This window comes from Hipposideros armiger, unplaced genomic scaffold (genome assembly GCF_001890085.2).
Source record: "Hipposideros armiger isolate ML-2016 unplaced genomic scaffold, ASM189008v1 scaffold_295, whole genome shotgun sequence".
Classification (NCBI taxonomy): domain Eukaryota; kingdom Metazoa; phylum Chordata; class Mammalia; order Chiroptera; family Hipposideridae; genus Hipposideros; species Hipposideros armiger.
Window position 1 is genome coordinate 1,424,188 of NW_017731645.1, and position 25,438 is coordinate 1,449,625.

Here is a 25,438-nt window from a genome sequence, read left to right on the forward strand (position 1 = left end):
AAAATGATGACCCTTCGCAGGTTTAATCCAATCTCGAATATTGTCTACAAGAGAGGCGCTGGATACTATCTTAATTCCTGTAAACTACAGCTGCTTAAATTCTCACATTTATCTTAACTACAGAAAGTGAGATCATGCTGCAAGTCTGCTTGAATTTCTCAATTTATGGCCAAGAACCATAAGCTGAGACTAAAATGCGAGCTGGGGGGTCAGGAGGGAGGAAAGAAGAGATACAAACGTTATTTTTTTTTTAACGAAGAATTAAGTCAACTAAAGTTATAACACGTGCTCATATTAAAACTGAGCTGCATTTTTCATTCTCCCAGCATGCACTGCCCCAGCGGTCTGTCTGCCCTATTCTGGTCGTCTCCATCTTCCTCTGTGCCATGTTTTTCTATTAATATTTTTACGAAGCATCGTTCATGACATTGAGCTGATGTAATTTACCTACCACGTCTTAGGAGACTTTGATGTCTGTGGATAAGATGCTTTTCATCTGTGACTCCACAGTATGTTTTTATGTTGTCTGTGGAGAAGCTAGACCTTGGTAGGGAGGTGTTTTAAACAAAAACAAAAACTGCCACAGTGACTTAACCCTGTGAGGCAGGTCCCCTCCTTCCGGGTGTGAGAGGTGCGAGTGACACAGGGGCAGCGCCTCTCCTCAGGGATGGTCACACGTGATTACAGCACTGATGGCGTCCCCCCCCAGGTGGACAGTTAGCAGGAGCTGTTTTAAAACCCGACCTCGGATACCCTCCGCTTCCATGTCTGTGTATGTGTGAGGGGTGTGGTGGCGATGGACCGAGGCCTTAGTTTGTTAAAGCGGTGACTTCCTAGTCCACACGTAGCACATGTAGGAAAGAAAAGGTAAGGAGATACGCTGAATGAAAACAAAGGCCACAATAAGCCCGCCACCCAGAGCCAACCGTAAGGCTGGACAAACTCCCCCCTTCTCAGCACGTGTGGCCGGCTCTGTTTTTTTTTTTTCCAGTGTGGATGGCCATCGCTTAAGCTTTGGATGTGGTCAATGTTATAGGATTGTCCTGTTGAGAAGTTGAGAAGATGCTGAGATGAGGCTCGCCTGTTACCTACGGGGAACCCAAGACCTAGAGAAGTTCAACCACCAGCCCCAGGCCCCCGGCAGGCAGGCGGGCGGTGCTGGCGTGGCGGTGCTGGCATCGCATCGCTGTCTGAAACCGGCGGAGCCTGGCCTTGCCTCGCTGCCCTGCCTCCTCACTGCACCTTCACGTTACCGCCCCAGTTCCTTCACGGGCGACCAGATCAGCAGTTCCTGCTCAAAATACCACCCATTGCAAAACCCACCATGGTGCTTGGACGAGCACTGTCCTTTGTCCGAACTTCAGTTTACTAACTGACTGCTCTTTATCCCAATCAGACTAGTTCCCCTTTGGAACCTGCCCTCCCTCCAATCACCACCTTTCATTCCACACGGGTCCTCCTGGAACGAACCCATCCTGACCTCAGGGTCAGCACAGATGCCACCTCCTCCCTGAGTGTCTGACTGGGATGTGCCTGTCGCCACCTGAGCTTCCTCTCCCAGATCCCACCGCCATCAGTCACCTGCTGCTTAGAACCCTCGTCTCCATGACATTAATCACGTCCTGCTCCGGCGACTGTGGTGGGTGGGCATCAGGGTCCCCTCCCTCTGTGCAAACTGCTTTGAGAGCAGGGCCCACGTGTCGCCCACTCGGTGTGTTTTAGGGCGCACGGTCAATGTTTGTTGAATGACAGCTCATAATCCGGAAACTTTCATACGTTATTTGAATTGTAGATAAAAATTGTGTATCCATAATGGGCACCTGAAAAAGTTTGCCTTCGAATCTTCTGGAACTTGGAAGAATTGCCTGAAAAAGTCAGCTAAGGACCTCAGGATGTTTCACGACCCGTGTCCTCATGCCTCCTTCCTTTCTGGGTGCCACACAGGTGGGGCCACAGCCCGGTGCGCCCGGACAGCCCCGGCGTGACGTCCGTCTTATAAGCGCAGAGGGGACGCAAGTCCAGGAAGCTCTTCTCCCCGACTGCTCCCTCCGCACAGGCTTACCCTCCCTTCAGGGCCCAGAGCTGGCGCATCTGCCCTCGGTGCCTCACACCGTGCACTCCCTCCCGTGCATGAGGACGCATCAGTCACGGTGGCGTAAGGCGCTGTCCCGAGTGGAAGGAGCTGGGTGTGTCTGGGACCCGTGTTCCCAGCGGGCTGTCGGCTCCGGGTCTGGGGGACCCGCCTTATAAAAGGCCCTGCAGTCCCTGCTCTGGGCTCTGAGCTGAAGCTTTAAGGGCGAGCTTTTGGGGTACACAGGGCACGTACTGGTCAACAGTGCCAGTGGGAAGCCAGGTACGTGCAGGAGGACCCCAAACGGTGTGCACCCTGAAAACGCAAATCACGTGGGCAGGCGGGGCTCAGCACTGGTCGGTTCAATTTGAAGAGCTCAGAGAAACTCACTTTGACGGCTGGTTCTCAGGAACGCGGGGAGCCTGTGCTGCCCCCGAGAGCTGCCCACTGCATTCTCCGTATCTGGGCGACAGAGGCAGAGGGTCTGAGAGGGGCCCTGGCTGGGCGAACCCAGCACTGATTTCATAGCCTTGAACTCCATCGGGAACATCACTCACGCCGATTCTAGCCGAGTCCTGAGTGTGGACGTGTCTAAACCTTCTTGAATTCTGATTCTTTCCGAGGACCCAGGCTCTGTGCTGACGGAAAACATGAGCCCAGGCCACACCACTCACGGGACAAACCCCAACGTTGCGGAATGCGGTTTTCCAGGCTCGTCACTGACACACACTGTGGCCGTCAGACCTCGTGGCTTAGCTGAGATGCACTTGTGTTTCTGCTGAGTTTTTTTTGCCCCATTGAGAGTAACATCAGCTTTCATAAGCCCTATTTTATGAGATACCAACCCAGTCAGAGGACTCGATCCTTCCAGCTCCCATCTCATTTTTTTCTAGCTCACATATTAGACCATTTGGGAAGGACGATTATGAACAGTTTCTGGGTGACAAGGACTATGTGTCACCAGGTCACGTTTTAGAAAACAGCCTCCATGTGTCAGATAAAGCAACCCACTCCCGCATTTAACGGAATCATTTTATACAGAATCCCAAACCTTTGGAACAAAAGTGTCGCTGCTGTTGTAAGATCCACATTGTAAGGTCCACACCCCCTAAACATCTCCTGGGCTGCTTTCTGATCGAATTGCCAACACTCTGAGGTCAGGAAAGCGATTTATAGGGAAACGGAGCCTTTGGGAAGCTGTGGATCCCGGCGGGTTTTGTTAATAACACAGGAGAGCATTTTACGTGTTACTGCAAAGCCCGCACGAAGCAGCTCAGCACCACAGAGAAGCCCTGGATTTGACTCTGAAAGGTTCCTTAACAATCAATCGACAGAAAGGCTGGGTCCCCACACAGCTGCTTCTCGTCTACGTGCTTTGGGGCAAACTGGCTAATCTCAGTGGCCCTTAATTTCCCGCTTCATAAAACAGGAACCATGCGTATTTGTAAAGGCAGTTCTGAGGGCTGAGTTGACACATGAGGTATAGTCTGTGAGCTGTGACATGTACCCAGGGCACCGGAGGGCAGCCGGGTGGGGGCCCACAGGGCACAGGGAGCCAGCCATGGCCAAGGGAAGGGTGGGGGCATGGTGGGGCTCAGCCTTGCACTAGAAAAGGGAGATGCTTCTAAATTCTCTTCCATATCCCGTGACTCTGCTGCAGTTCTGGGGATGTTTACCCTAAACTAAGGAAACATGACACATTAAGTCCCACAAGTGCCGGCCACCTGACTGCAGCAAGAACACAGACGCTAAGGGACGGTGACAGGCGCCATTGCTATGGGCGGCCATCACTGTGAGTGCCACCATCACTAATACTATTACAGATAAATGACAAGCAGCACCGTCAGGTATGGGGGGCGGTGGTCTCTCTAACGCACTCAGTCCCCTCGCTGACCGTGTAAAACCGACACGCCATCACCTCGTCACGCCGGAGTCAGCCGCCACTGCACCTGGGGTCAGGGACGGTTCTAGAACTTCTCCACTCCTGTCTCTTTCGCTCATTACTGTTTTAAGAGGGAGGTATTCCATGGCCAGTCTCGAGAAGAGGAATGACTGGGAAATGCCATTTTAGGAGGTGACGTGAAAGTGAGCTGCTAGGTAGTGAGGCCAACTCCCGGTGTGGAAAGAGCACGCCAGCCCCAGGCACTCCGACCAGCCCGGGAGCTCATGTGCTAACCTGAGACCGTTCCACGGGCACCATTTCACCAATGTCACCATCAAAGACCAGTTTCCAGGATCACTAAGGAAATAACCCCACGGAGTAAAATGATTCTGGTTCGCACATGAATCCAGCGTTCACCATCTCCCCGGGGCCTGGGCTCTGACGGCTCCCAGGGAAGCCAGCGGCGGCCCGAGCCTTGTGGACCCACCCCCGGCTGCCCTTCGGTGCCGGCAGGTACCGCTGCTGCCTGACTCTGAGGGCTGGACAGTAAGGTCTGCGGACGGGGAAAGGGTCGTCTAGATCCAGCCCGCGGGGCGGGGACCCTAGAGCCAGACAACAGTGGCTCATCCAGTCCCTCACGGATTCCCACTGCCAGGGTGCTCACCAAATCCATGGAATGGCCATGGTGATGGCACAGCTTTAGCTCCATTAGAAGCCACAGAAAGTATGTTATTTCCTTATTTCCACATGCTGACAGCCTAGCGGGTGCACTGGATCTGTTGTTATGAAAGATTATCATGCAAATAAACTAACTCTCTAAGGGATGGTGGACCATCTAGGAATGAGCAAAGCAGGATCCATTCGGTGTTAGGTCATTTCATCAACACACACGGGAACCCCTGAAGTCTGCGGAGAGCAGGTCTTTCCCAGTCACTGGAGACGTCCGTGCTTTGTGGGTCTTCAGATATGAAACGAGTAGAAACGTCCCCCCAAACTACGGTTTACAATGACACTGCCCGAAATAAGCTCCTGCCCGCTGTGGAAAAGGCGTGTTACAGGAAGGTGGGGTTTTGGGACCCAATTATTATTGGAAAAGCTTTGTTTCCAGTCCCTTCTTCACAGGGGTGCCCCTTGCAACACAGAGCCCTTTACTTACTAGTGTGGAAATCCAGACTTTTGTCCAAGTGAAGACACACCATTTACACCTTCCTTCCGTGTGAGCAGAACAGAGCGTCTGAGCCTTAAAATCAGATGGAGTTAGAGTGATGCTTTCAAAAGCAAGGAGGAAGCTCTTCTGCTGCCATTTGGGGGAAATGATGAGCTTTTTCCCTTAAAAATAGACATTGTCACCTGTCTTCATTAATACATTAAAGGGAAATGTTTATGTTAAATGTTTGAAATTCAAAAGAAAGACATTTGAATTCCAAGCAAAAAATACAAAAAGATGAAAGGAGAAATCAACGGGCCACTTGTCTTGGCCACGCAGCTATGGACAGAGACGTAGGGACGGCCAGGTGCTGGGCGAGGACAGGTGTGTGGGGCCTGCAGGCTGCTGCACCCGGCGTAATCACAATGCTGTTTGTTAGCCTGATGCATCAGGCAGGTAAGATACTTGAAAAGCAAAGCTAGAAATTCAAAGCAGTGTGTTCTCACCCAAAGAAGGATGGCTGTGGTTAAATGATCAGAGGCCAGTTTTGCTATTTCTTACTAGGAAGGTTTGCTTGAAACAGAAATCACGAACCATACGTTGTATTTCAGTTACCATCTAACGCCAATAAAACTCTCGACAATGTGGCTCTCAGCACAGAGTGAGTCAGTTCCTTCCTTGGACCCTGGCCCCAGCTCTCGCCACCCCTCCTGTCACAGACGTCTGACAAGTTACATGCATGGAAGAGAGGCCCCCTGAAGAGCTGATCCCTGAGCTCAGCCCAAGATGGGGAGGGGCTCATGATGCAAAGGGACTGAGGGGTTCCACAGGGAGAGACGGCAGCAGGGGAGGCGCCTGGGTAGGGGGGGGTACGGGAGGGTGGGACTGGACTGCCGCTGGGACAGGTCACATGGGAGATCGCTGGCTGTGGGGAGAGGTTTGGAGTTTTGCTTCCTTTTTAAAAAATTAAATGTATTGGGGTGACATTGGTTACCGACATTATGTAAATTTCAGGTGCACACCTTTATAATACAGCCTCTGCCTGCTCCCCTCCTAAGTGTAGTCGCTTAGGTGAAGTTTATTATCAGAGCGAGGGGAGGCCCCTGGAGCGTTTTAAGCATGGGAGGCACGTGATAATGGAGATGCTTTGGAAAGGTCACTCAGGCTCCAGGTGGGGATCGACAGGACAAGCTGGGGCCATCCGCATAAGGGATCCAGTGGCTGAGGTTTGGGGGACAGCCGTGGCGGCATTGGGGGGACAAGTGGGAGACGTGATACACTCAGGAGGCAGAGCTGCCAGGACCGACTCATTGGGCAAATTCGGGGACTTGAGTAAGTTTAGTACAGACGCAGCTTGTTTCATTATCCGCCCTGTTCTTCCTTCTCATCCTAAATTTCTACAACGCTTTAGTTCACAAAACATTCTGTAATTGTCTCAACTTCTGATCCCTCACACAACCATAGCCAGGAAAGAGCTTAATGATTTGACCTGAGAAAAAAGGCCTTAATTTTCCTAAAGTCAAAATTCTGGGTAAAAATCTGGAAACTCCCATCCAGAGCCCTACTGTTGCCGGCAGGCTTCGTGCTTCTGTTGCTCAGACGGGACGTTCAGACGTTTGCCAGGACCTAGTTTTCATCTCAGCCCCCACACAACACCTCATGGAGGGAAGTTTGCACAAAGTGCCACAGAAAATTAACAGCCAATAGCTTAACCCCAAATTCAAAATGTAAAGTCAACCAAACAACTAAATTACCCTGGAACACTGTGATACACTTTTACACAAACGATTCCTGAAATACAGACAAAGGTGTGAGTACGTGTGCGTCTCCGGCATGCAGCCCCGCTAGGAGAGCACACTGGCCGGGCGTGGGCCCAGCGAGCGCTTGTCCCCTGGGGGGTCGGCAGCACCTAGCGACCTCCTCAGACCTCCTTGGTCATTACTCAGTCCCGTCTGCACTCACGCTCTGGCTCCGGGTGACACAGACTGTTCTGCGAAGGCCTCCCATGCTGAAGGAGGCTAACAGGAGCAAAACGATGTTTTGAGACATGAAATGTGCACATCTGCAGTGCGTCTCTCGGCCTGCTCGTCCTCCCGAAGAACCGCAGCCCAGCCCCAGGCCCAGAACAGACGTGCAAGGGGCCACAGGCCCTCAAAGTGCCCATCACTCCCAGGTCAATGTTCCAGAGCTTCTAGAAACCTTGGCATTGCCTTTCTCCTGCACGCAGGGACATGGAGCTCTAACCAGATGGAGCCGTGAACTTAGCATTGAGGTGGTGCCATCCACTCAGTAGAAAAATCGGTACGAAGAAACAAATATGAGATGCATTTTCAGGAACTCTCAACTATCCAACTGTTTCGTCCTGAGGGTCTGCCCAATGATGGACGCAGAGCCTGGCACATCCCAGGTGGTCAGCAAATGTCTGTTGAGTGAATGAAGGGTACGACCACCCCTGGGTCCGTCCTGAGGACGTGTGACAGCTCCACGGTCCCTGACGTAGACTCCGAGGTGTCCTCTGTGTCGGGCACGTGGGTTAGGGTGACAGCCTTGCTTTGGGAATGCAGGTGAGGGACTAGCCATGGCGGTGACGCCAATGAAACCTTTCTGGACAAACGGACGGCAGCATGTTCCCCAACAGCCTTCTCTAACAACACACACGGTATACAGTCTTAAAGGAGCCTCCAGGGGGCGAGAGGCAGAGTTCTACGCTAACAAAGGAATTTTAATTTCTTCTAGAATATTCTGATCTATTTTAATGTTTTCAGCTTTGGCTCTCAGACTCACTCACCTTCTCTGGGATACTTGGGAATATTGCACGATTCATTCCTGGAATGCACGAATAGCTCAGGATCCTATAAAATATTCATTCACTTTCAAAAATATTTGCGCCCTGCTGTCAAACGTGGACACATTCATAGGGAGTATCAGAAAATGGCTATTTTAACAGCAAATGCTTTCCGCAAACCTCTCTTTCTGCTACACATTTTCTTCAAAATTATTTTCATAAGAAAGATTAACAATTTCAACATTAGCTGCTAATCCCCTTTCGTTTAAAACTCTGCTGATAAAATTCTTTGCTTGTCATTCAAATAGTAAGTAATAATTACAGATTCGAGGCTTCCATCTCAGCTTCATTACTGGTAAATTGCACGAGGTCTGAGGCGTAAGTCAGCTTTGATACATCTCAAAATGCAATTTCCACAGCTTCCCTGGCTATGTGCAATTAATTATACAGTTAATAAGGGAAATATGTTAATGAAGGAGCATTATTCATCCAGACCACCTGCCTTCACCAAATATCTTCTGTGTGTTTCTTTTCTTTTTGTAATTTTGGTCTACAGACAGGAAAAAAAAAAAAAAAGCAAAACAACCCACCACAATTGACAATGTGGTGACTAAGTAATCGTCTGTAGCTAACATCAGTGTAACGAATAATTCATTAAATTTTGTATTTCTATAAATTTCTGCCTTTTAAAAGTTTGCAATGTCTGCCCAGGGCATTTGGAACTCCTGAAATAGCTGTGTATCAAACCAAACACTGCTTTAAGGGGTCTCACTTCTACCAGTGAAACACGCGCCTTCACAGATCAATGGAAACCACTGGAAACCTTAGGAGACCCCGCAGGACAACGCGACAAGCCCAGCGGCTGTAATGGGACCATGCTCTCCTCAGTGTGCTCCCCGCCCGGCCTCTGTGCTCCCTGCCCGGCCTCTGTGCTCCCCTCCTGGCCTCTGTGCTCCCCGCCCGGCCTCTGTGTTCGGCAGCAACGAGTCCTCGCGCCCTGTTTGGTCACCGATCAAATCGGACTACAGGTTGTTCAGCGCCAAGACCCCTGTTACCTTCACAGGGGAAGCTGCTCCGGAGACTCTGGTGTGGGACAGACAGCAGGACAGCTGACCGGGACCAGGCCGCTATCTGACGAAAGCCCTGTCTGCTCTTTATAAGGTACTAGGGCAACACAGAGGACGCACTTACGAATATTCGTGCTACAGGAAGTCTATTACTATATAAAGTAATACACGGTCCTTAGTAAATGAGGGCTCACATTTGCCTCCGGCCTCCACCATGTCCCTTTGACACAGGAAACAGACTTGGAGCCAGAGACAGTCGCTGACGCTCCACGTTGGGGGGAACCTCCCTTGGGTTCCAGCGTCGACAGGAAAGCAGGGACGTGCGAGGAGAGCAGTCATGACAATGCGGCTCTAACACAGCCCAGCCCTACAGAGATCTACAATGATAACAAATTCTAGGAGAAGAGCCTCCCCAACAAACACCACCCCCTGCGGACCGGGCGCTGCGGGCCGGGCCGGGCGCCACCCAGATGAGAGCAGCTGTGCGGTGGAGAAACCTGGGCTGCTTATGGGGGCACCTGCACTGGTGCCGGGGCACGGGCAGTGCTGGTTCCTTTGGGTTCCCCTCCAAAAGCAGGTCTGAGGGGCTGTTTCTCTATCTCGTACCAGCAGATGCGTGTGTTAAATGGCCGTCCACCCACCCTCCCCAGCCGGATGGTCACCTAGGAAACTCAAATGACTAATTCCAAGTGACGATTGTGGGAGCGGGTTCTCTCAAAGATCCAACACCCTCACGATCACCCAGCTGATATGAAAAAGCCCAGAGGAGACAATTTTTACTCGAAAGATGTGACAACAGCGGTTATAACGGGAACCTTTCAGGAAGAGGAAGGAGGAGGGGACGGTTGCCTAGCAACGAACAGACAGCTTCTCGCCCGTCACAAAGCCGCGGAGCTTTTCTTAGCAGCAGCCTTTTATGTTCTGTGCCAGTGATGTACTCATTACGGTTTTCTGATGAAGTTTTTGGGAAGAACAAAGAATTCCCGCGAGTGGAGTGGGGGTGACCCAGGGCAGCCACATGGACGCGGATCCCATTCTCAGATGGGAGACGCCGGGGTCTAGGACTCATTATTAGAAAATATTTGCAGGAATTCTAAAAGCGTTCATTGGAATCACAGAAACTAAAAGCCAATGCTTTGGTTTCTAATTTCCTAAAACCAACAGGCTACATGCTCAAGAATGGGGCCGGGGGGACAGAAGTGTCACCAATGCTGGAAAAGCTCAAACAAGATTCAAAAATGTATCTTCCCTTCATCAAGCAAACTTGCCAGAGGACATGAAGCTTCCAGGTCTGAGTCTATTTGTCCAGACCTTCCTGTCAGCAGGGAAATAGCAGAAATGCCAGGGGAGAAAAGGGGAAATTAGGATTCAGCTGTCGGCCACGATGACCAAGCGCTGGTTGGCGAACAATCCTCATTCAATTGCTTTTTAAATGAGGAGTTCAAATTAGAAGAGAGTTGTCCTGTCAAAAATTCTTTTCACTTTTCAGGGGGGAATAGCTAGAGATAAGGTTATCAAATATACTTTTCTTTTTTTTTGTCATCTCAACTGCCAGTCATGTGCACTGCCCGCTCACATGCCCACGTGCTCTGGAGGTTTGATGGGTGAGGCGGGGGTGGATGACCGGATGTCACCCTCCAGCTCTCCCGACCTGGCACAATGCAGCTACGGGACCCAGAGAACCCCTCCCAGCAGCTGCCTTTACCATCATCGCCACACGCGTGCCATCTGGAAGTTCTCTGTGGATACCGGCTGTTAGTATTTGGGGTCCACTCACCTGCCCACCTGCCTGCTGACCGAGGTTCCTGTCGGTCACACCCACAGACAGGACACAGAGGTGTGCAGGTGCCTCCTGAAGCACGGTGACCCCGGTGCCTACGTACCACTGCACGGGGTCCCTTGGTTTGACTTGTATTGAGTCTTACTCTTCCAGAGACATGAAGAACAAGAGACTGTGAGGAGCCTTCTCCACAAGACATCCAGAAACGCTGGGAAAATGGCAAGTCAGCCTTTCACAAAAGGAAAATCCTCGGGAATCCAAAATGAAAAGGGAAGTGAAAACCAGAGCGGGAGGCACCTGCAATCACTCAAGTCCTTGAGGGAGGGGCAGGCACGATGACTTCCTGTACCTAAAACCCAGGGTTTTGGAGTTTGCTGTCCACGTGGGGTCTCAGAGGAAGCCCTGACATGTAGGAGGCAGGGGGTCAGATGGGAGACCCCCACCTAAATCTGGACCCTCAGACGACCACAATCGTAGTGAAAGGGCTTGCTCAGGACAGAAGGAAGAATGTCTGTGTCCATATGGACTCAAAATGGGAAGCTGTTTAGACCCTGGGCCTCGTCTAGAATTTAGGCTTAAATTTACAATAGATGAGTAGTCTGGGAATCTCTGGGTGAGGAACTGCATTTATAATGATTGAAGATATGAAAGTGGGAATCAACAATATAAGACAAGAACAGCGCAGGAGGCAGATTTAAAAAACTATAAATAGAACTACAAATGAAAAACATACTCCTTGAAATCATAAATGCGATGAATGGATTACATAGCAGATTAGACACAGTTGAAGAGAAACCATGCTTACTGGAAAACAGATCTGAGGAAATTCCCTGGAATGCAGGACTGAGGGATTAAGATAGAAAGTACGGAAGCGTTAGGAGGCCCGGGAATGAGAATGTCCAATATTCTCCTATAGAGGAGAGAGCTGAGGGCATGGAAGAGGGTCACATTTAAATTATAAATAGTTTGTAATTTTCTGGAATCGATGGAAGATAAGAATTCTCCAATTCAGGAATCACAGGAAGACTGGAGCAAAAATAAAAATAAAGTAAGTCCAGTACAGGGTACGAAGAAATTCTAGAAAAATAAAGGCGCAGAATTCAGGAGACAGTATGGATGGCCCACAAAGGAACAGCCATTGGACCGAAACAGCCTCTCCAACAGCTACAGCACCCAAGGGAAGCAAATAGTATTTTTTAAAGTAACGAGAGAAAAGTAACTACAACTTGACTCTTAGATAACCCACTGTGCATGCATGGCGTTCACTGCCTCGTATTAAAACCAAAACATCAAGAGTGGCCAAGTCACAGCTACCAAAGGAGCCCTGGGCTGCAGGGGACGGCTGCAGGAGGGGCACCCCTCAGAAACGGCACGCCCCCCCCCCAGGGGCAGGGAGCTGGCCAGGAGCTGCAGGTGTCTCTGGGTGGGGGTACCTGCCCTGGGTCCAGCATCTGCGGCCCTCAGCTGAGTGGGGCGTCTCCCTGCAACCCTTCGACCCGAGAGACTCCCGACTGCCCTGCTCCGAGTGCCTGTGGGCCGTCTCCAGGCCCAGCTCCTGGTGAGAACTTGACAGGCCTGGTGCGGAAACTGCACGTGCCTCTCCCGAGGCCCCTCCTGGAGGACAGCTTCTCCCAGAGTGACAGTGACGCAGGCAGGTCAGGCTCTCCCTAGAGGGGGCTGTGCCCAGCAAGAGCAGGACACCTGAGTGGTTTGCCAGCCGATCCTTCAGGTCACGGCCCCCGTCACAGCTTGAGGGTGGGTGGGGAGTGCAGGCCTCAGGGTAGAACTGCCCTAAGCCTGGGGAGTCGGCGGCCCCTTGGCAGTGTTACCCCCATTCAGCCACCACAGTGCTCGGGGGAGACGGAAATGACACCCTTACTGTGGGCCACGGAAAGAAGACCGGCCTCTCGCCTCAAGATCCCAGGAAACACTGATGTGCTTCAAGCACCGGTCCTTGTCAGGGGCTAATTGTGTCCCTAAATTCATACGCTGAAGTCCTGACCCCCAGGACCCCAGAGTGTGACTGTATTTGGAGATGGGTCTGTACAGGTGATTAAAGTAGAATGAGGTCACATGGGGGCCCTGATCCAGTAGGACTGGTGTCCTGATAAGAGGAGGAGGTGAGAACTCAGACTCACAGAGGGACGACCCCGTGAGGACACAGGGAGGGGACGTCCATCTACACGCCCAGGAGAGAGGCGTCGGGAGGAACCAGCCCTGCCCAGGGGACCTGGATCTCGGATGTCCAGCCTCCAGGACTGGGGACAACAAATGTCTGTTAAGTCATCGGGTCTGTGGTGTTATGATGGTGGCCCCAAGCCAAGACAGTCCCTCGAGGTGTCAAGACCCCACAACAGCCAGGCAGTCATGCCGGCCAGGCCACTCTTCTTACTGACATCATTGGGAGGTTATTTTTAGAAACTGAGGCACTCTGCCCGTCCAGACACGAATGTCAGACCCTTCACCCTGCGCCCGGCCGTGGGCCCCGCGACATTCTCCCTGTGGATGAGGTCTCCCCGCTTTAGCTCCATCAAAAGAAAACTGGTTCTGTTTCTTTGCCGCGATCCTTTTGGGCTTAAAAGCCCCGCCCATTTGATCGGGTGGTTTTCATGGGGGAAGAGGCCGAGCGTCACCTAACTGTCAGCAGGGACTACATGACTGCTGGTCAGGGGGTCCCTGGCAGGTGGACAAGACGCGGAGTAGTGGGTCGGAGAGAACGTGTCATCGGCTGAGGCCCAGAGGCACCGAGGTCTCAGGGACCGAGAGGATCGGCCAGAGCAGGGAACTGGGACAGGAAGTCTCGGTGGCTGTGGAGTGGCCGTGTGGATGGGGCTGACCATTGGGGCCCAGGACCCAGGCCCCGGGGTGCTGAGGGTCGGACTCCAGCTGGGGCGTGCTGCTGACAGCATAGACCCCGGGATCCCCTGAACTTGGGTCAAAGCTGGGAAGCTTCCGCGCTCCCAAACAAATCCTTACCCTGTCCTCTCATCACAAAACAGGCTTCGTGACAGTGCCCTCCACTAGGGCCCTGGGGGGTCAAACCCGGCGTGTGGACGAGCTGTGCCCTGTGACCTCACAGGCGTCATTTCCCACAGCTGCCATTCTCAGGCAGGATGGCAGGCACTGTCACACTCGCACTGAGGACTAGGCACAGGGGCCCTGACATGTGGGTTCCCGTCCTGCTTGTCAGCTGCCCGCAGCTCAGGTCTGCTGGCCAAGCCGGTGTCATCGCCACTTACAAGATGTGTGGGGTGGCGCGTGGCACAGGGATTGGCAGAGGGGACGCAGGCCTTACCAGGACCATGTGGCCGGTGGAGATGTCCATGTTGGGGGGAGCAGGCTCCTCGGACCAGGACGAGGTGCTGCTTCGTGCACAAGGGCTGGGTATCGGCCCGTCGCTGACCTGCGAGGACACACTGTTGACGCGGGACACATGCGGGGCCTCCGGGCGGTCAGACGTGCGCACAGCCATGCGCTGCCGGCAGAGCTCCTGGAAGACAGGGGACAGCGGGGTCAGCCACTGGCGCCATGGGCTTGTCCCTTTTCACCCACCTGCTTGTCCTGAGAGCCAATGTACACCCTGTGGCCCGACACACACGCACCAGATATACATACACGCACACAGACTGGAAACGGCCTGGCCCGACTGCGTCCCCACTGGAAACCCTCGGAGCAGGCTGGGCAGGCAGCCCTCCCGTCTCAGAACACAGGCCGTGGCGGGTTTGCCCCGTGGACTGGAATGCGAAAATGCTACCAGTCAGGGTGTTCGGGGAAAAGCCCCTTTTTGGTTCTTCCCTTGTTCCCAACAACAGCTAACTGATAAAAGCCACACAGGGGAGAGGGGAGGGGGCCCTGTGACGAGGGACGGACACGCCTAACGGAGAGGCTGCTTTTCGGAGGTGACGGCCAAACAGTTCCTAGGTTAAGGGGCAGCCTCAGAGTGACCGCGTGACGAAGCCTCAGTCAGGGCAGGGTCCTGGCCGCATCCACAGGCAAGGCCCCGACAGGCCGAGGCGGGGATGATGTGGCTCGCCTGCCTGGCAGTCCCCAGAGTGGAGGCCCATCAGCCGCTGACGGTCACCAACCGCGCCCACCACCTCCCCGAACAGAACCTCAGTTGGAAGCACTCAGCAGTCTGACATGACGAAGTCCATCCTTTGGCCCAGTGACAATACCACTGTGAAACCAGGGCCATCAAAATAAAACAATATCAAGAAAAACCTGCAAGATAATCTGAGCTAAAGAGAGGCGCTCAGCACGCGTTCGTAAGAGGAGAGCACTGGGGGGCCACCCGTTCCCGTGGTCCTTCCTCTTCATCTTGGGGGCTTGGCAGCATCCAGGGGAGGCCACAGCCCCGCCTGCCCCACCTGCGAACCTGTCAAAGGCCTCTCAGCTCCCAGGACGATGGCTACAGACCATGGAACCGACACCTTTTCCTCTTCCCTTCTCGTGGCTGCCGTTTTCCTTGACCTTAAAGATCTCGTAAAGCGAGTGGACACCATGTAGCAAACACCTCCTCTCAGCCCGGCTCTCGTGGGACACACAACACGTGCCCTGGAGCCCCCCCCCTGGGGCCTGGTGACCAGCACTGCTCCTTGGGAGCCCGCCGTGCCGCATCCTGCACCAGCCCTCAGCCCCGTTAGAGCGGCTGGTCACAGCGGGGCTGCTGCGGGCATCCGGGGGCAAAGTGGAAAGGTGGGCCCCAAGTGAAACGGGCGGCTGCGAGGGCAGGAGGTACCCGGTGAAGGGGGGATGGAGGATAAAGCACAATCACACCTGCACTGCCCCCCTCGCTTCCCGTCTGCAGGGCTCAGCGGCTCACAGATGGTTTCAACCAGGAGTTTGTTTAAAAAATGCACCCAAGTTTTCCCAGAGTCTTGAAAACCAAAGGAAGCCCGGACACAACGGATGATTTTAATAAGGTGATGGTACTGCTAGCCAAGCACGTTTCTCATGTAGTCCCCAGTTATGTGCACAGAATGTTTCTCGATGTTGGAGAAAACTCACCAAAAAGATTTCTGCAGCAACTTCTGTCCACCCAAAAACCAACCCGCGTGGCTGAGGCCGAGGCAGCCAGGCCTCGGTCGGGAGTGCTGAGAGCGTGCCCAGGGAAGGGGCCCTCGGGGGGACGGCGGGGATGCTGGAGGCTCGTTCACGGAAAGCAAACCATCAGCTAGCGTGTCAGTCCTGTGACTGTGCCAGGGGAGGAGGACAGGGCGCCTGAGTCTGCTGTCCCCACCAGCCCCGTGAGCAGTGCACGGCCACGGACTGTTCACTGAAAGCGGGCGAATCACTTGAGGTCTAAACCTCAGTGTTTTCACTTAAAATGGAAGGTACAGTCTAGTGACTGGGGAGATGAGAAGAGGTCACATGTGTGAGGAGCGAGGCCACAGGGGACGCGCCAGTCCGTGGGGCAGCAAAGTGTTCACGCCGTGACATCAGAGCGCGTCTCCACAGCAGGACGCACTCCCCAGGGCTGTGTGCATGCAACGGGGTCCCTACAGGAAGGCAGGACTTCAGGGCTGGGACAGCCGACAGATCGTCCCCTCAAACCTCCTCACCTGAGCGACGGGTTACAGATGGCCACAGGCTCGGCCATCGCACTGGGGCTGGACCTGCCCTCACGTCCATGATGCTTCCCCTGCTACTTAGCACTGATTCTCCTCCTAGGTTTTTATTTTTAAAAGTTATATATACATATATATGTGTGTATATATATATATATATATATATATATATATATAACCTTATAAATTATAAATTATAGAGAGAGTCTGTTTTCTTCCCTCACCCAGTGCCTGCTCCTCTGCAGGAAAGACAAAACCGTTAGCTTGTGTGTGAACTCCGAGAACCTTTCCTCAGACGGCAACAGGGCAAGCAGCTCTCGCGGGGCCACGCAGGCTGTGTCCAGGGCGCACGTCTTTGGACAGGGCAGCTCGCCGCAGTACCTGCTCTGGGCCGTTTTATGTGTCTGGACCCTCTCAGGTGTTGAGAAAGTCACGGAGGAAAAAAAGCAAACTAGGCCGCTTGCCTGATGAGACGGAGGCACCACGATGACAGAAAGAGAGCCTGGTCTCACAGGCCACCCCACGGTGGTGGCCATCAGTGTCTCAGGAACAGGAAAGCCACTGGCGGTGAAGACACGTATATGCGGACCGTACTGGAAGTCGCAGGCCAGGCTGCGTCCTGGATCCCGGCTGTGCCTCTCACTTTCTGCGTGGCTTTGGACAGGTGGCCTGACTGTGTGTCCGTCTGGTAATCTGTGAGGCGGGGCTGATGTACAGCAACTGCACGGGGCTGCAGGGGCGAGTGTGCCCCACGCCCCCGACGAGCCTTGTCTGCAGATGGGAGGCAGAAGGTCACAAGGCCGGCTGGAGGGCGTCGGACACGGGGTCAGCATGCGCTCCCAGGATGCCGCGCCCAAAGGCCCAGGTCCACGGAGCAGCCCCTGCTGGACAGCGGCACCAAGGGCCACATCAAACCCAGTCTGACGACCGACCACGGTCTTTGGTAAGGAGAACGCCACCCCACCAGAGTAACGGGGCTTCTACAAAGAGCAGCACATTCACAATCCCCCCAAACTTAATCGCTCGCTCAGTCACAAGATAGCGCATGTGACATCTGTGGCACCCCATTTAGAAATAATCCAACATGTGACGTTTGTGCCACCTCACTGAGAAATATCCAAACACCACACTGTTTGTCAAGAAAGGGAAAACTCGAGTGCCTGCACGAGGTGTGAAAAAACTCCCACCAAGAAAATACAAAATACCGAGCTCTGTGCCACTCGGGCTGCCTCCAGCCGGCACCTGCCAGGCAACACCCATCCCCAACCCCTGCACCAGGGCAGCCCCTCTGAGCAGTCGGCACAGGATTGGCCTAAGCGCAGAGCCCCCCCCACCCCCGCGCCAGGTGAGTCCTCCGGGCACAGGGACACACAGTAAGGATGCAGGGCCACCCAGCACGCTTTACCCGGTCCTCGTTTCCGAGTCGCCTGCGACCCTGCTCCACGCAGAGCCCAGCCCTGTGCCGTCTGCTGCAGAGCACACCCTGCAGAGGAAGTCAGACAGGATTCTAGGGGCAGAAGCCCAAGAAACCCAGCCGGACACATAACAAAGCAAATGTCTCATTGCTCAGACCGTCATCTGATGGGGAAAACTGCAGAGCGCGATCACTGCGAGAGAAAAGACGTGTCAGCCCCAAATTCTGCCGAAAGAAAGGCCAGGACTACGAAGGCTCAAGAGAAACCTCTTTGCACCTTTTAAGGAACAATGGGACAGAGCGGCGCCTGCCCGGTGCGTGCACACAGAGGGCAGGGCTGCAGGGCTGCGGGGGGGCGTGATTAGGGGTGCGGCAGAACCGAGGCACTGTGCACAAAGCCCCCGGAAGGACAAGTGGGCACACGGGGCCGCGGCGGGAGGTCGGGGGCCGTTATGGCCCAGGCTGGGTGAGACCGGGAGGGAAGCGGACTGAGCGGGACCCGGTATCCAGCTCGGGGTCCCCACGGAACCCAGCGACCGGAGCACAGACATGGCCGCCTCCGTCACACGCCAGGGGTGTGTGACCCCAGGGAGGGCTCATCGCAGAGCTGCAAACGTACGCGGTGGGTACAGAAGAAACCACCCAGAAAGGCACAGGGCTCTCTCCTCGGTGCTGGGGACCAGGCGGTGTCTGTTGCTTATTTTGCCCGTCTGTGTTTCCTAAATTGAGCATGTGTTATTTTTGTGGTAAGAACAACCAATACAAGGTATGTTTAAAATCTGCAAAGATCTACATTCAATGTGCTTAAAATTCGGTGAAATGCTTGCAAAGTATGTGGCGGGAAACGCATGGGAGAAAAAAACGCAGGTTGTCACCGAGGCTGGTCACGTCGTGTAAGGAGTCGCACGCGAAGGGAAGAAAGGCTCATAGTCACCTCCCCTCGTTCTCAGCGCTTCACTCAGGCTGTCACTTCATCACAAAGGCAGACTGGCCCAGAGGGGCTGCTCACGGCCCAGCATTCCGGGCAGGCCTGGCTGCGAGCGGGGCGGGGACTCGAGTCGCGGTTTACACACAGTCCTCTCGCAGACGGCCACGCTCAGCCCCGCGTGGGGAAGGGAGCACCCGGGCCTCTCCCATGTCTGGCCTGGGCGTCCTCACAAGACACTGGGGGACACAGGGCCGTGCTTTCTGGGTAAGAAACGGGGCCCCGCTCTCTCTCTTCCCACAGAGGCTGAAGCCACAGCAGATCCGCTGGGCGACTGTGTCCCTGACCTACGAGTGGGCCAGAGCGGAACTGTTCCCTGGATGGGCGCTCCGTTCACAGCCCACCTCACTTTAAATGACTGGTGACACATGGCCGCCAGCACCTGTGCCAAGACACTGCCACACCACCTCCTACGGGCTTCTCTGTGAGGCCCGGATAACGCTTACGTTCAACTAAGGGGCAACACGCACACACATGTACACACACAGGCACATACAAACATGCACATACATGCACACACACGTACAGGCACGTGCACACACTCCACAGAGGAGAAGCGTTTCTATAGGGAATCCTGAGCTGAGCCGAGAGCTTCTGCAGGGTGGTGCCTCGCTCTGACCTTTCCCTGGAGACCCGCTGCCCCCACTCTGACACCCCGTAAATACCCCGCTGCCCCCCCCCGTCCCTCCAGTGGGCTGTGCAGCTGTGTTACCCAAGTGTTGGCTTCCACGACACTCGTAACTAGCAAACAGCTCCGCGGTAAACAGTGTTTACTAAGCAGTACTGAGTAATTTTTTTCCCATTTTGCAAAATGTTTTCTGAAAATAAAACGTAAAGATATAGACACATTTTTAACTAAGAGAAGTGAAAGTAATTTTCAACGCTCTTCTAAATCTGGAAGGTCTTTAAGGAGTGTGATGTCAGAGCAGTGCCCCCCCCCCACACTGACCTCGCTCTGCGCCCGCCCTCAGGCCCGGGGCTCTGACAGTGGCCGGGCTCACCCCGTGTCTAGCAGTGGTCACACAGCTACACCTGGCCTCCCCAGCTTGAGCAGGTCGTTTTCGTGTCTCTGTCCTCCTCGGCATCCAGCCCAGGTCAGAGGCTGCGGTAAGTGCTGCTCCCCGAGGCCCCCCACTGTGTAGGACCAATGCATCTGCTCCCACAGGCAAAGGCCGACCCACATCTGCAGCCCCCACACCTGGAAGCCTCAAAGCGCCATCATCGCACAGTTTTAAAGTGCAGGAGTAACAGTCTCACAAAATGGGCAGTTAGCACATTGCCTGAAGGTGAGGCTCTGATGAAAATCCCGCTGTGCCCTAAACATCCCATGTGCCTGGACCCCAGTGTACCCCAAATGTCCATGTGCCTGGACCCTAGTGTACCCCAAATGTCCATGTGCCTGGACCCCAGTGTACCCCAAATGTCCCAGGTGCCTGAAGTCGGACTGGCCGCGCCCACTGAAGACGGCCCCGTTTGCTCTGCCTCTGACAAACCCCAGGCTGAAGCAGGGAAGGGTGTGAACGTGATGCCAGGAAGGACACGCGGCTTCAGTAAGCGTGTTCTTTCTGCATCACCACAGCTAACGTGGGTTTCTGTAACATCATTCGTGCCTTAGTGGGAAGGTGGTTTTTCAGACGTGCAAGGCGGCCTATCTGATCTGCAATCCTGCAAAACGTTATTACCCCAGGAGGTCTCAGGCCCACCTCCAAGCCCCCGAATAAAACATCAAGCAAGAACCCCAAATGTCCTGGGGTCCTGCAGCCGAGGACGCGGGTTCCCACAAAGTCGGTGATGCCTTCAGAGTTCAGGGACTCAGCTCGGCCCCCCTGAGCAATGCCAGTCCTGAGCTGCCCGGGGGCCATCCATGCTTCTCAGAGTCATGTTCCGACAGGCCGAGTCCTCCAGAAATAGACCATCGTGTCCTCAGAGCAGCCCGGGCCGGAGCTGGACTAAGTGAGGGTGGCAGCTTCTCCTACAGGAAACTTTTGGCCCCTTCCTCGTTTCCTTCGTGCTCAAAGATGATGCGTTATCACCATTTGTCATCACTGTCATTGTCACTTTGGTCGACACCCAGAGTTCCACGTTTACACAGCGCTCCTGGGTGCGGAGGGGTCACGGTGATGATCGGAGCCCCAGCGGCTCCCCGCTCCCAGCTCCTCATGTTGACGGCTCAGGTCAATGTACAGACTGGTTTCCATCGAGCTCCTCAAGGTCCCCTGCGAGGCGCCTGTGCACCGACCTGGCCCTGCGGGGACAGAGGCCCCGCTCACACTCACAGGCCACGGCGGGCAGGGACGAGCCCCACCAAGGAGAAAGTAACTCCAGACAGGAGACTGATGGGGAGGGAGTCAGCCCAGATTTGAAGGGCAAGCCAAGGGCAAATGGAAGGGCCGATGTCTGAACAGCAGGGTCGTCCTGCGCGGGTGGGGGGGCTTGAGGAGGGTGTGGGGTCCGCGCAGGCTGGCAGATGGGGACAATCTGGAGTGACAAAGCAGAGTGGGAGGGCTTTCAGAGTGAGGGGCGCAGGCTGCACAAAGGTTCAGAGAAAAGCAAAGGGTTACTCCAGCGCTGCGAGGACCCCAGCCAGGCACACAAAAGGTGTTCGGTCCTTCCATTCTGCACTCACCACCTAATTAAGCCAAAGGGCAGGGCGGGGGTGGGGGACGGCCCCAAGCAGCTGCTTCTGGTTTTCAGAAATCGCTCATCATTCTGGGGCCCAATTACTCCATCAAAAGCGGTGTGAATGGCGACCTGGCTGCACGATGCCTGGAGCGTTCTGAGGGCTCCCTACGTGCCCGCGGGAGCCCACCAGCTGGACGGCATGGGCAGGTCCCTGTGAGCCTTAGTCTCAGCTTTCTCAGCTGGGAAACGAATGGTTCTGACCTCTGGGGCCGGTGAGTTTCTAAGGTCTGTCGTCTCCCACCAGGAACGGCCCAGGCGCCGAACCTGGGTAGGACGCCACCTGTGCAGTGGCCCCCGAGTGAGGCCATCCAGGGGGTTGCGCGGCGGCTCAGGAGGGAGTATGGGAGGAGGTGCTGGGGACAGGGTCCGAGAGCAACTGGACACTGGGGACGCCGCCGACTGGGGGGCAGAGCCACTACTGCCCACGGGACCCGCTCTGCTTTGCTGCCTCGCTGGGCGTCGGTTTGGAACCTGTACCCTGGCTGTGTGTGACCTCCAGCTCTAGAAGCAAGACGGCTGCTGGGAGCAGAAAACCACGACACCCAGCAACGCAGCGTTGCTTTTTCTGAAGCGTCCTCTTTCTGAAGAGGCAGCTCGAACGCAGCCGGCAAAGGAATCTGAGGTTCTTCCTGGTTCCCCTCATATTTCAATTCCAAAGTTCGGGTCCCTGAACTCCCAGTGTTTTTATTCTCCGTGAATGCGGCAGAGAAGGAAGCCGGGGTGGAGAGCACGTGAGGCGATCACTGCATTTGTTTGTAACACCCCTTCCAACTGCTTATTTTGCTCTACAAACAAATCTGCATTTTCTTTCCTCCCACACAAGGACGTCTGTTTCTGGTGAGGTGTATGTTTTGCGGGTTTCTGAAACGTGTGATCCCAGGGATATTCCTTTACTGGCTATTCCCCCAGCGGGGAGCAGGGGTGGCGAAAGCTAACACAGGTGGAAGATGCACCCCTCGCGTCTGGAGGTCTGTTTTCTGGGTCTGTTTTGCTTTATGGGGGCTCCTCCCTCTGGCTCATGTGCCCCTCAGGCTCCTGTGCCCCCCCCTTCCTGCCATTGTCCACACTTCCCTTTGCTCTTTGAAGCTTCTCCTCCCAGCCCCCACTTTACTTCGCAGTAGCTCAGCGTCTGGCTGAGAGAAGGTCCCCAGGTCCGCCTGGCCCTGCACACTCGCAGCAGCTCTCCCGCCTTGTAATTCCTGGTGCTGAGCGCTCTGTGACATGAGTGACGCTCTCCTCGGGCGTGGTGGGCGGGTGAGGGTGCTTCCTTCCGATGGAACCTGGGTCCCCGCCCCCGGCAGGCACATGTGGTGGGATGACGTCACTGCCCTCTGCTCCTGGGATGATGAGAGAAGCACCCCACGGACGCCAGCTGAACGGCCGCTGCACATGGTGGGTCCTCTGACACCTTCCTCAGGGCATGTCCCAGCCACAGCACAGCCTGGGCTTCGGGTCCCGGAGAAGTACAAGCTTGCTCTGCAGACAGTACGTCCCAGCTTGGCGTCCACTGACAGTAAGTGTGGAGTTACCACACGTAGTGAGAGGGTGGTGTGGACCAGCAGCCATGCAATTGCAGGACTTCAGTGTCCCCCGCAAATGTCTGGGCGCCCGCTGTCACCACAAACCACGGCTCCTTGAAAGAATTTAGAGGTGAGATGCACTGACACGCCTGTGACCTTGGGTGACCTCCACTGGCCCAGCGAGGAGCTCAGGGATCTCCTTCCCATCTTGTGGGTGGAAAGTGGACGCAGAGGTGCCTGGCCCACAGTCTGGGCTGGACGCCAGCAGGAACAGGCAGCATCCTGGTAGCCTTCTCCCATGAGCTTAACTGCTGGGGAGAAAGAGCTTTGGAGAACGGAGAGGGCAGCGGGACGGAGAAGGACGTGAGGGCTGAGGGCGGACACCCCTTCTCACTGCGGTCCTCCAGTCTCGGGGCCCCAGGAGGAGGCACTGGTCCTTAGCACAGACGCTCAGGCCTGGAGGCTCCGCATGGGGCCTAACGCGGGTCTTTCTGCATCATTCACAACCACAGCCTTTCCTGCCTGCAGTGTGAGCGCCACAGATGTCCACACGTGTCACGGCCCCCCCACTGCTCCGCAGGCCTGTCCTCGCAAAGGCTGTCAGCACCAAGCTGTGGACTCCCAGGAGTGTCCCCCCCAGCTCCACCCACCCGCAGGCCCAACCTTCACGCATCCCACAGCGCCTCCATGCCCCGCTGGCTCTGGGCCCCTGCACCCTGCAGTGTCACACCAGTCACCTCGGAATTTCTGCGGAACGGGGGTGGCTAAGCCGCGCTTCACTCAGTCATATGGCCACCGTCTCATCCACGAGAGATCGCAAACCGAGCAGAACAACATGCCCGCTTCTCTTAAGTCTCCACGGGGCTCACACCACCGAGAGAGGCAGCGGAGGGGGCGTCGGAGCCGCGACTCAGGGCAGGGTCCGTGCTGTCCCGTGTGGGTGTGTGGCCTGACCAGTGAGGACTGTGTGCCTCGGGGTCTAACTGCCACACATGGTCCTCATTCAGCTCTGCCACCGCGCGCCCAGGGGCCGGGACTGATCTGATGCTCACTGTCCCCACGTGTGACATGGGGGTGCCAGCACCACGCCACTCACGTTGCGTGGTGAGGATGGGGGGCTGAGGGAAAGGACTCGAGAGCCGTCCTGCATGTGTGGGTGTCAGCTGAGGAGCCCCTCGCTTCTGTAAGAGGGGAGTGCGCTGGGACAGAGGCAGAGGAACGGGCCTTCCCCGCCCTGGAGCAGATGGAGGCGCACGTTTCGGTCGCCACTCCCACTCGGGCTATGAGGACAGCGCTTCCCTGTGGAGCCGTGACACTTTCCTCCCGTGGCTGTGACAGGACAAAACAAGAGGACCTGGAGGAGCACAGAGGCAGCGCTAAGGCTGCCCCCCCTGCTCTCTTCTCCAGAGAAGTGACCTCCCGCCTTCCCTAAGAAACGGTTATGCAGGTGACGCCAGGTGTGGTCACAGACCACAGAAAGGAAAGCAAAACCGAGGAACCAGGAACGTCGCAGGAGAAACCCAGCCGGGCCCACACTCCTCAGCTGGGCTGCTCCCACCTTCCCTTCTCCAAACAGCGGGGCGACTGTTGTGCCCAGTTCAGCCCAGTCAGGGCGGGTGCCTGTCTGGTGGGATGGGCAGCATGTTTTGTGCTGTTTAGACGCCACCAATCGTTCCAGACTCCCCAGGGGCTATTTGGGAGGAAACACGTGGCATGGAAGTCAGAGAACAGCCTTGTCCCTGGTTTTGAAAAGTGCATGTTTGAAAAATGCAAGATTTATGAGACGAACACACTCTGAATTCACGCCTTCCAGAAAAACACCCAGACTTGGAGCGGGCCGGCACCGGGCAGAGGGAAGCTGCTGGTCCTGACGTGACACTGACCACATCGCTGGCCGCACGCAGACACACCGGCCCTTCCCACGCCGGCACGCGTGTGTTCTCCACCCGATCACGGCAAGTGCACGGTGGCCTGCAGGCTGTCACACGGCAGCCTCCAGGAGAAGTGCGGCACGGGGCCCACTGGGCACCTGTGTAACATGTACTTAATTTACAGTGACGTCCAGGGGGTCGCGGAGCACAGACGACTGCGAGTGGCCTCGCCTACAGGAGCCTGGCTTCGGTTTGACCACCACCATCACACTCGCAGACGCACGTCAGTATTTGAAAGTTTCAAGAGAATTCTGCCTACAGACACTGCACCGTCAGCGACTGCGGCAAAGGCAAACCGAGAGATCCCAGTTCTTAGGCTTCACCAGCATGCAGTAAAACAAAATGCTTTCACAATATTTTAGGGTGCCCTTCCGGTTGTGAAGGGCAGGTTTTGCTTATTGGGTATTTGCAAAACAAATTATTATTATTATTATTATTTAATTGGGGAATTGGGGGGATGGGAACAGTGCTGGGGAATTGGGGGAAGGGGAACAGACAAGTTGCTGTCCTTCTTGTTCTTCAGTCTAGTTGTGGAGGACGTTGCTTCACTGGCCCATGTTGGCACCATCATTGCGCTCTTCCCGGGTGAGGCACATCAGTCGCCGGC

At 55.1% G+C, this 25,438-nt stretch overlaps 1 protein-coding gene across 3 annotated transcripts in view; it reads right to left on the reverse strand.

Annotated features, from left to right (window-relative positions):
- The window catches only part of PTPRN2 (protein tyrosine phosphatase receptor type N2), a 363,220-nt gene that overhangs the window by 46,346 nt on the left and 291,436 nt on the right, over positions 1–25,438 (reverse strand). For all 3 annotated transcript variants that reach the window (XM_019659095.1, XM_019659096.1, XM_019659094.1), the window contains one exon: positions 14,028–14,222. In XM_019659095.1, the coding sequence (XP_019514640.1) occupies positions 14,028–14,222 (195 nt within the window). The remainder of the gene's footprint in view (positions 1–14,027; positions 14,223–25,438) is intronic.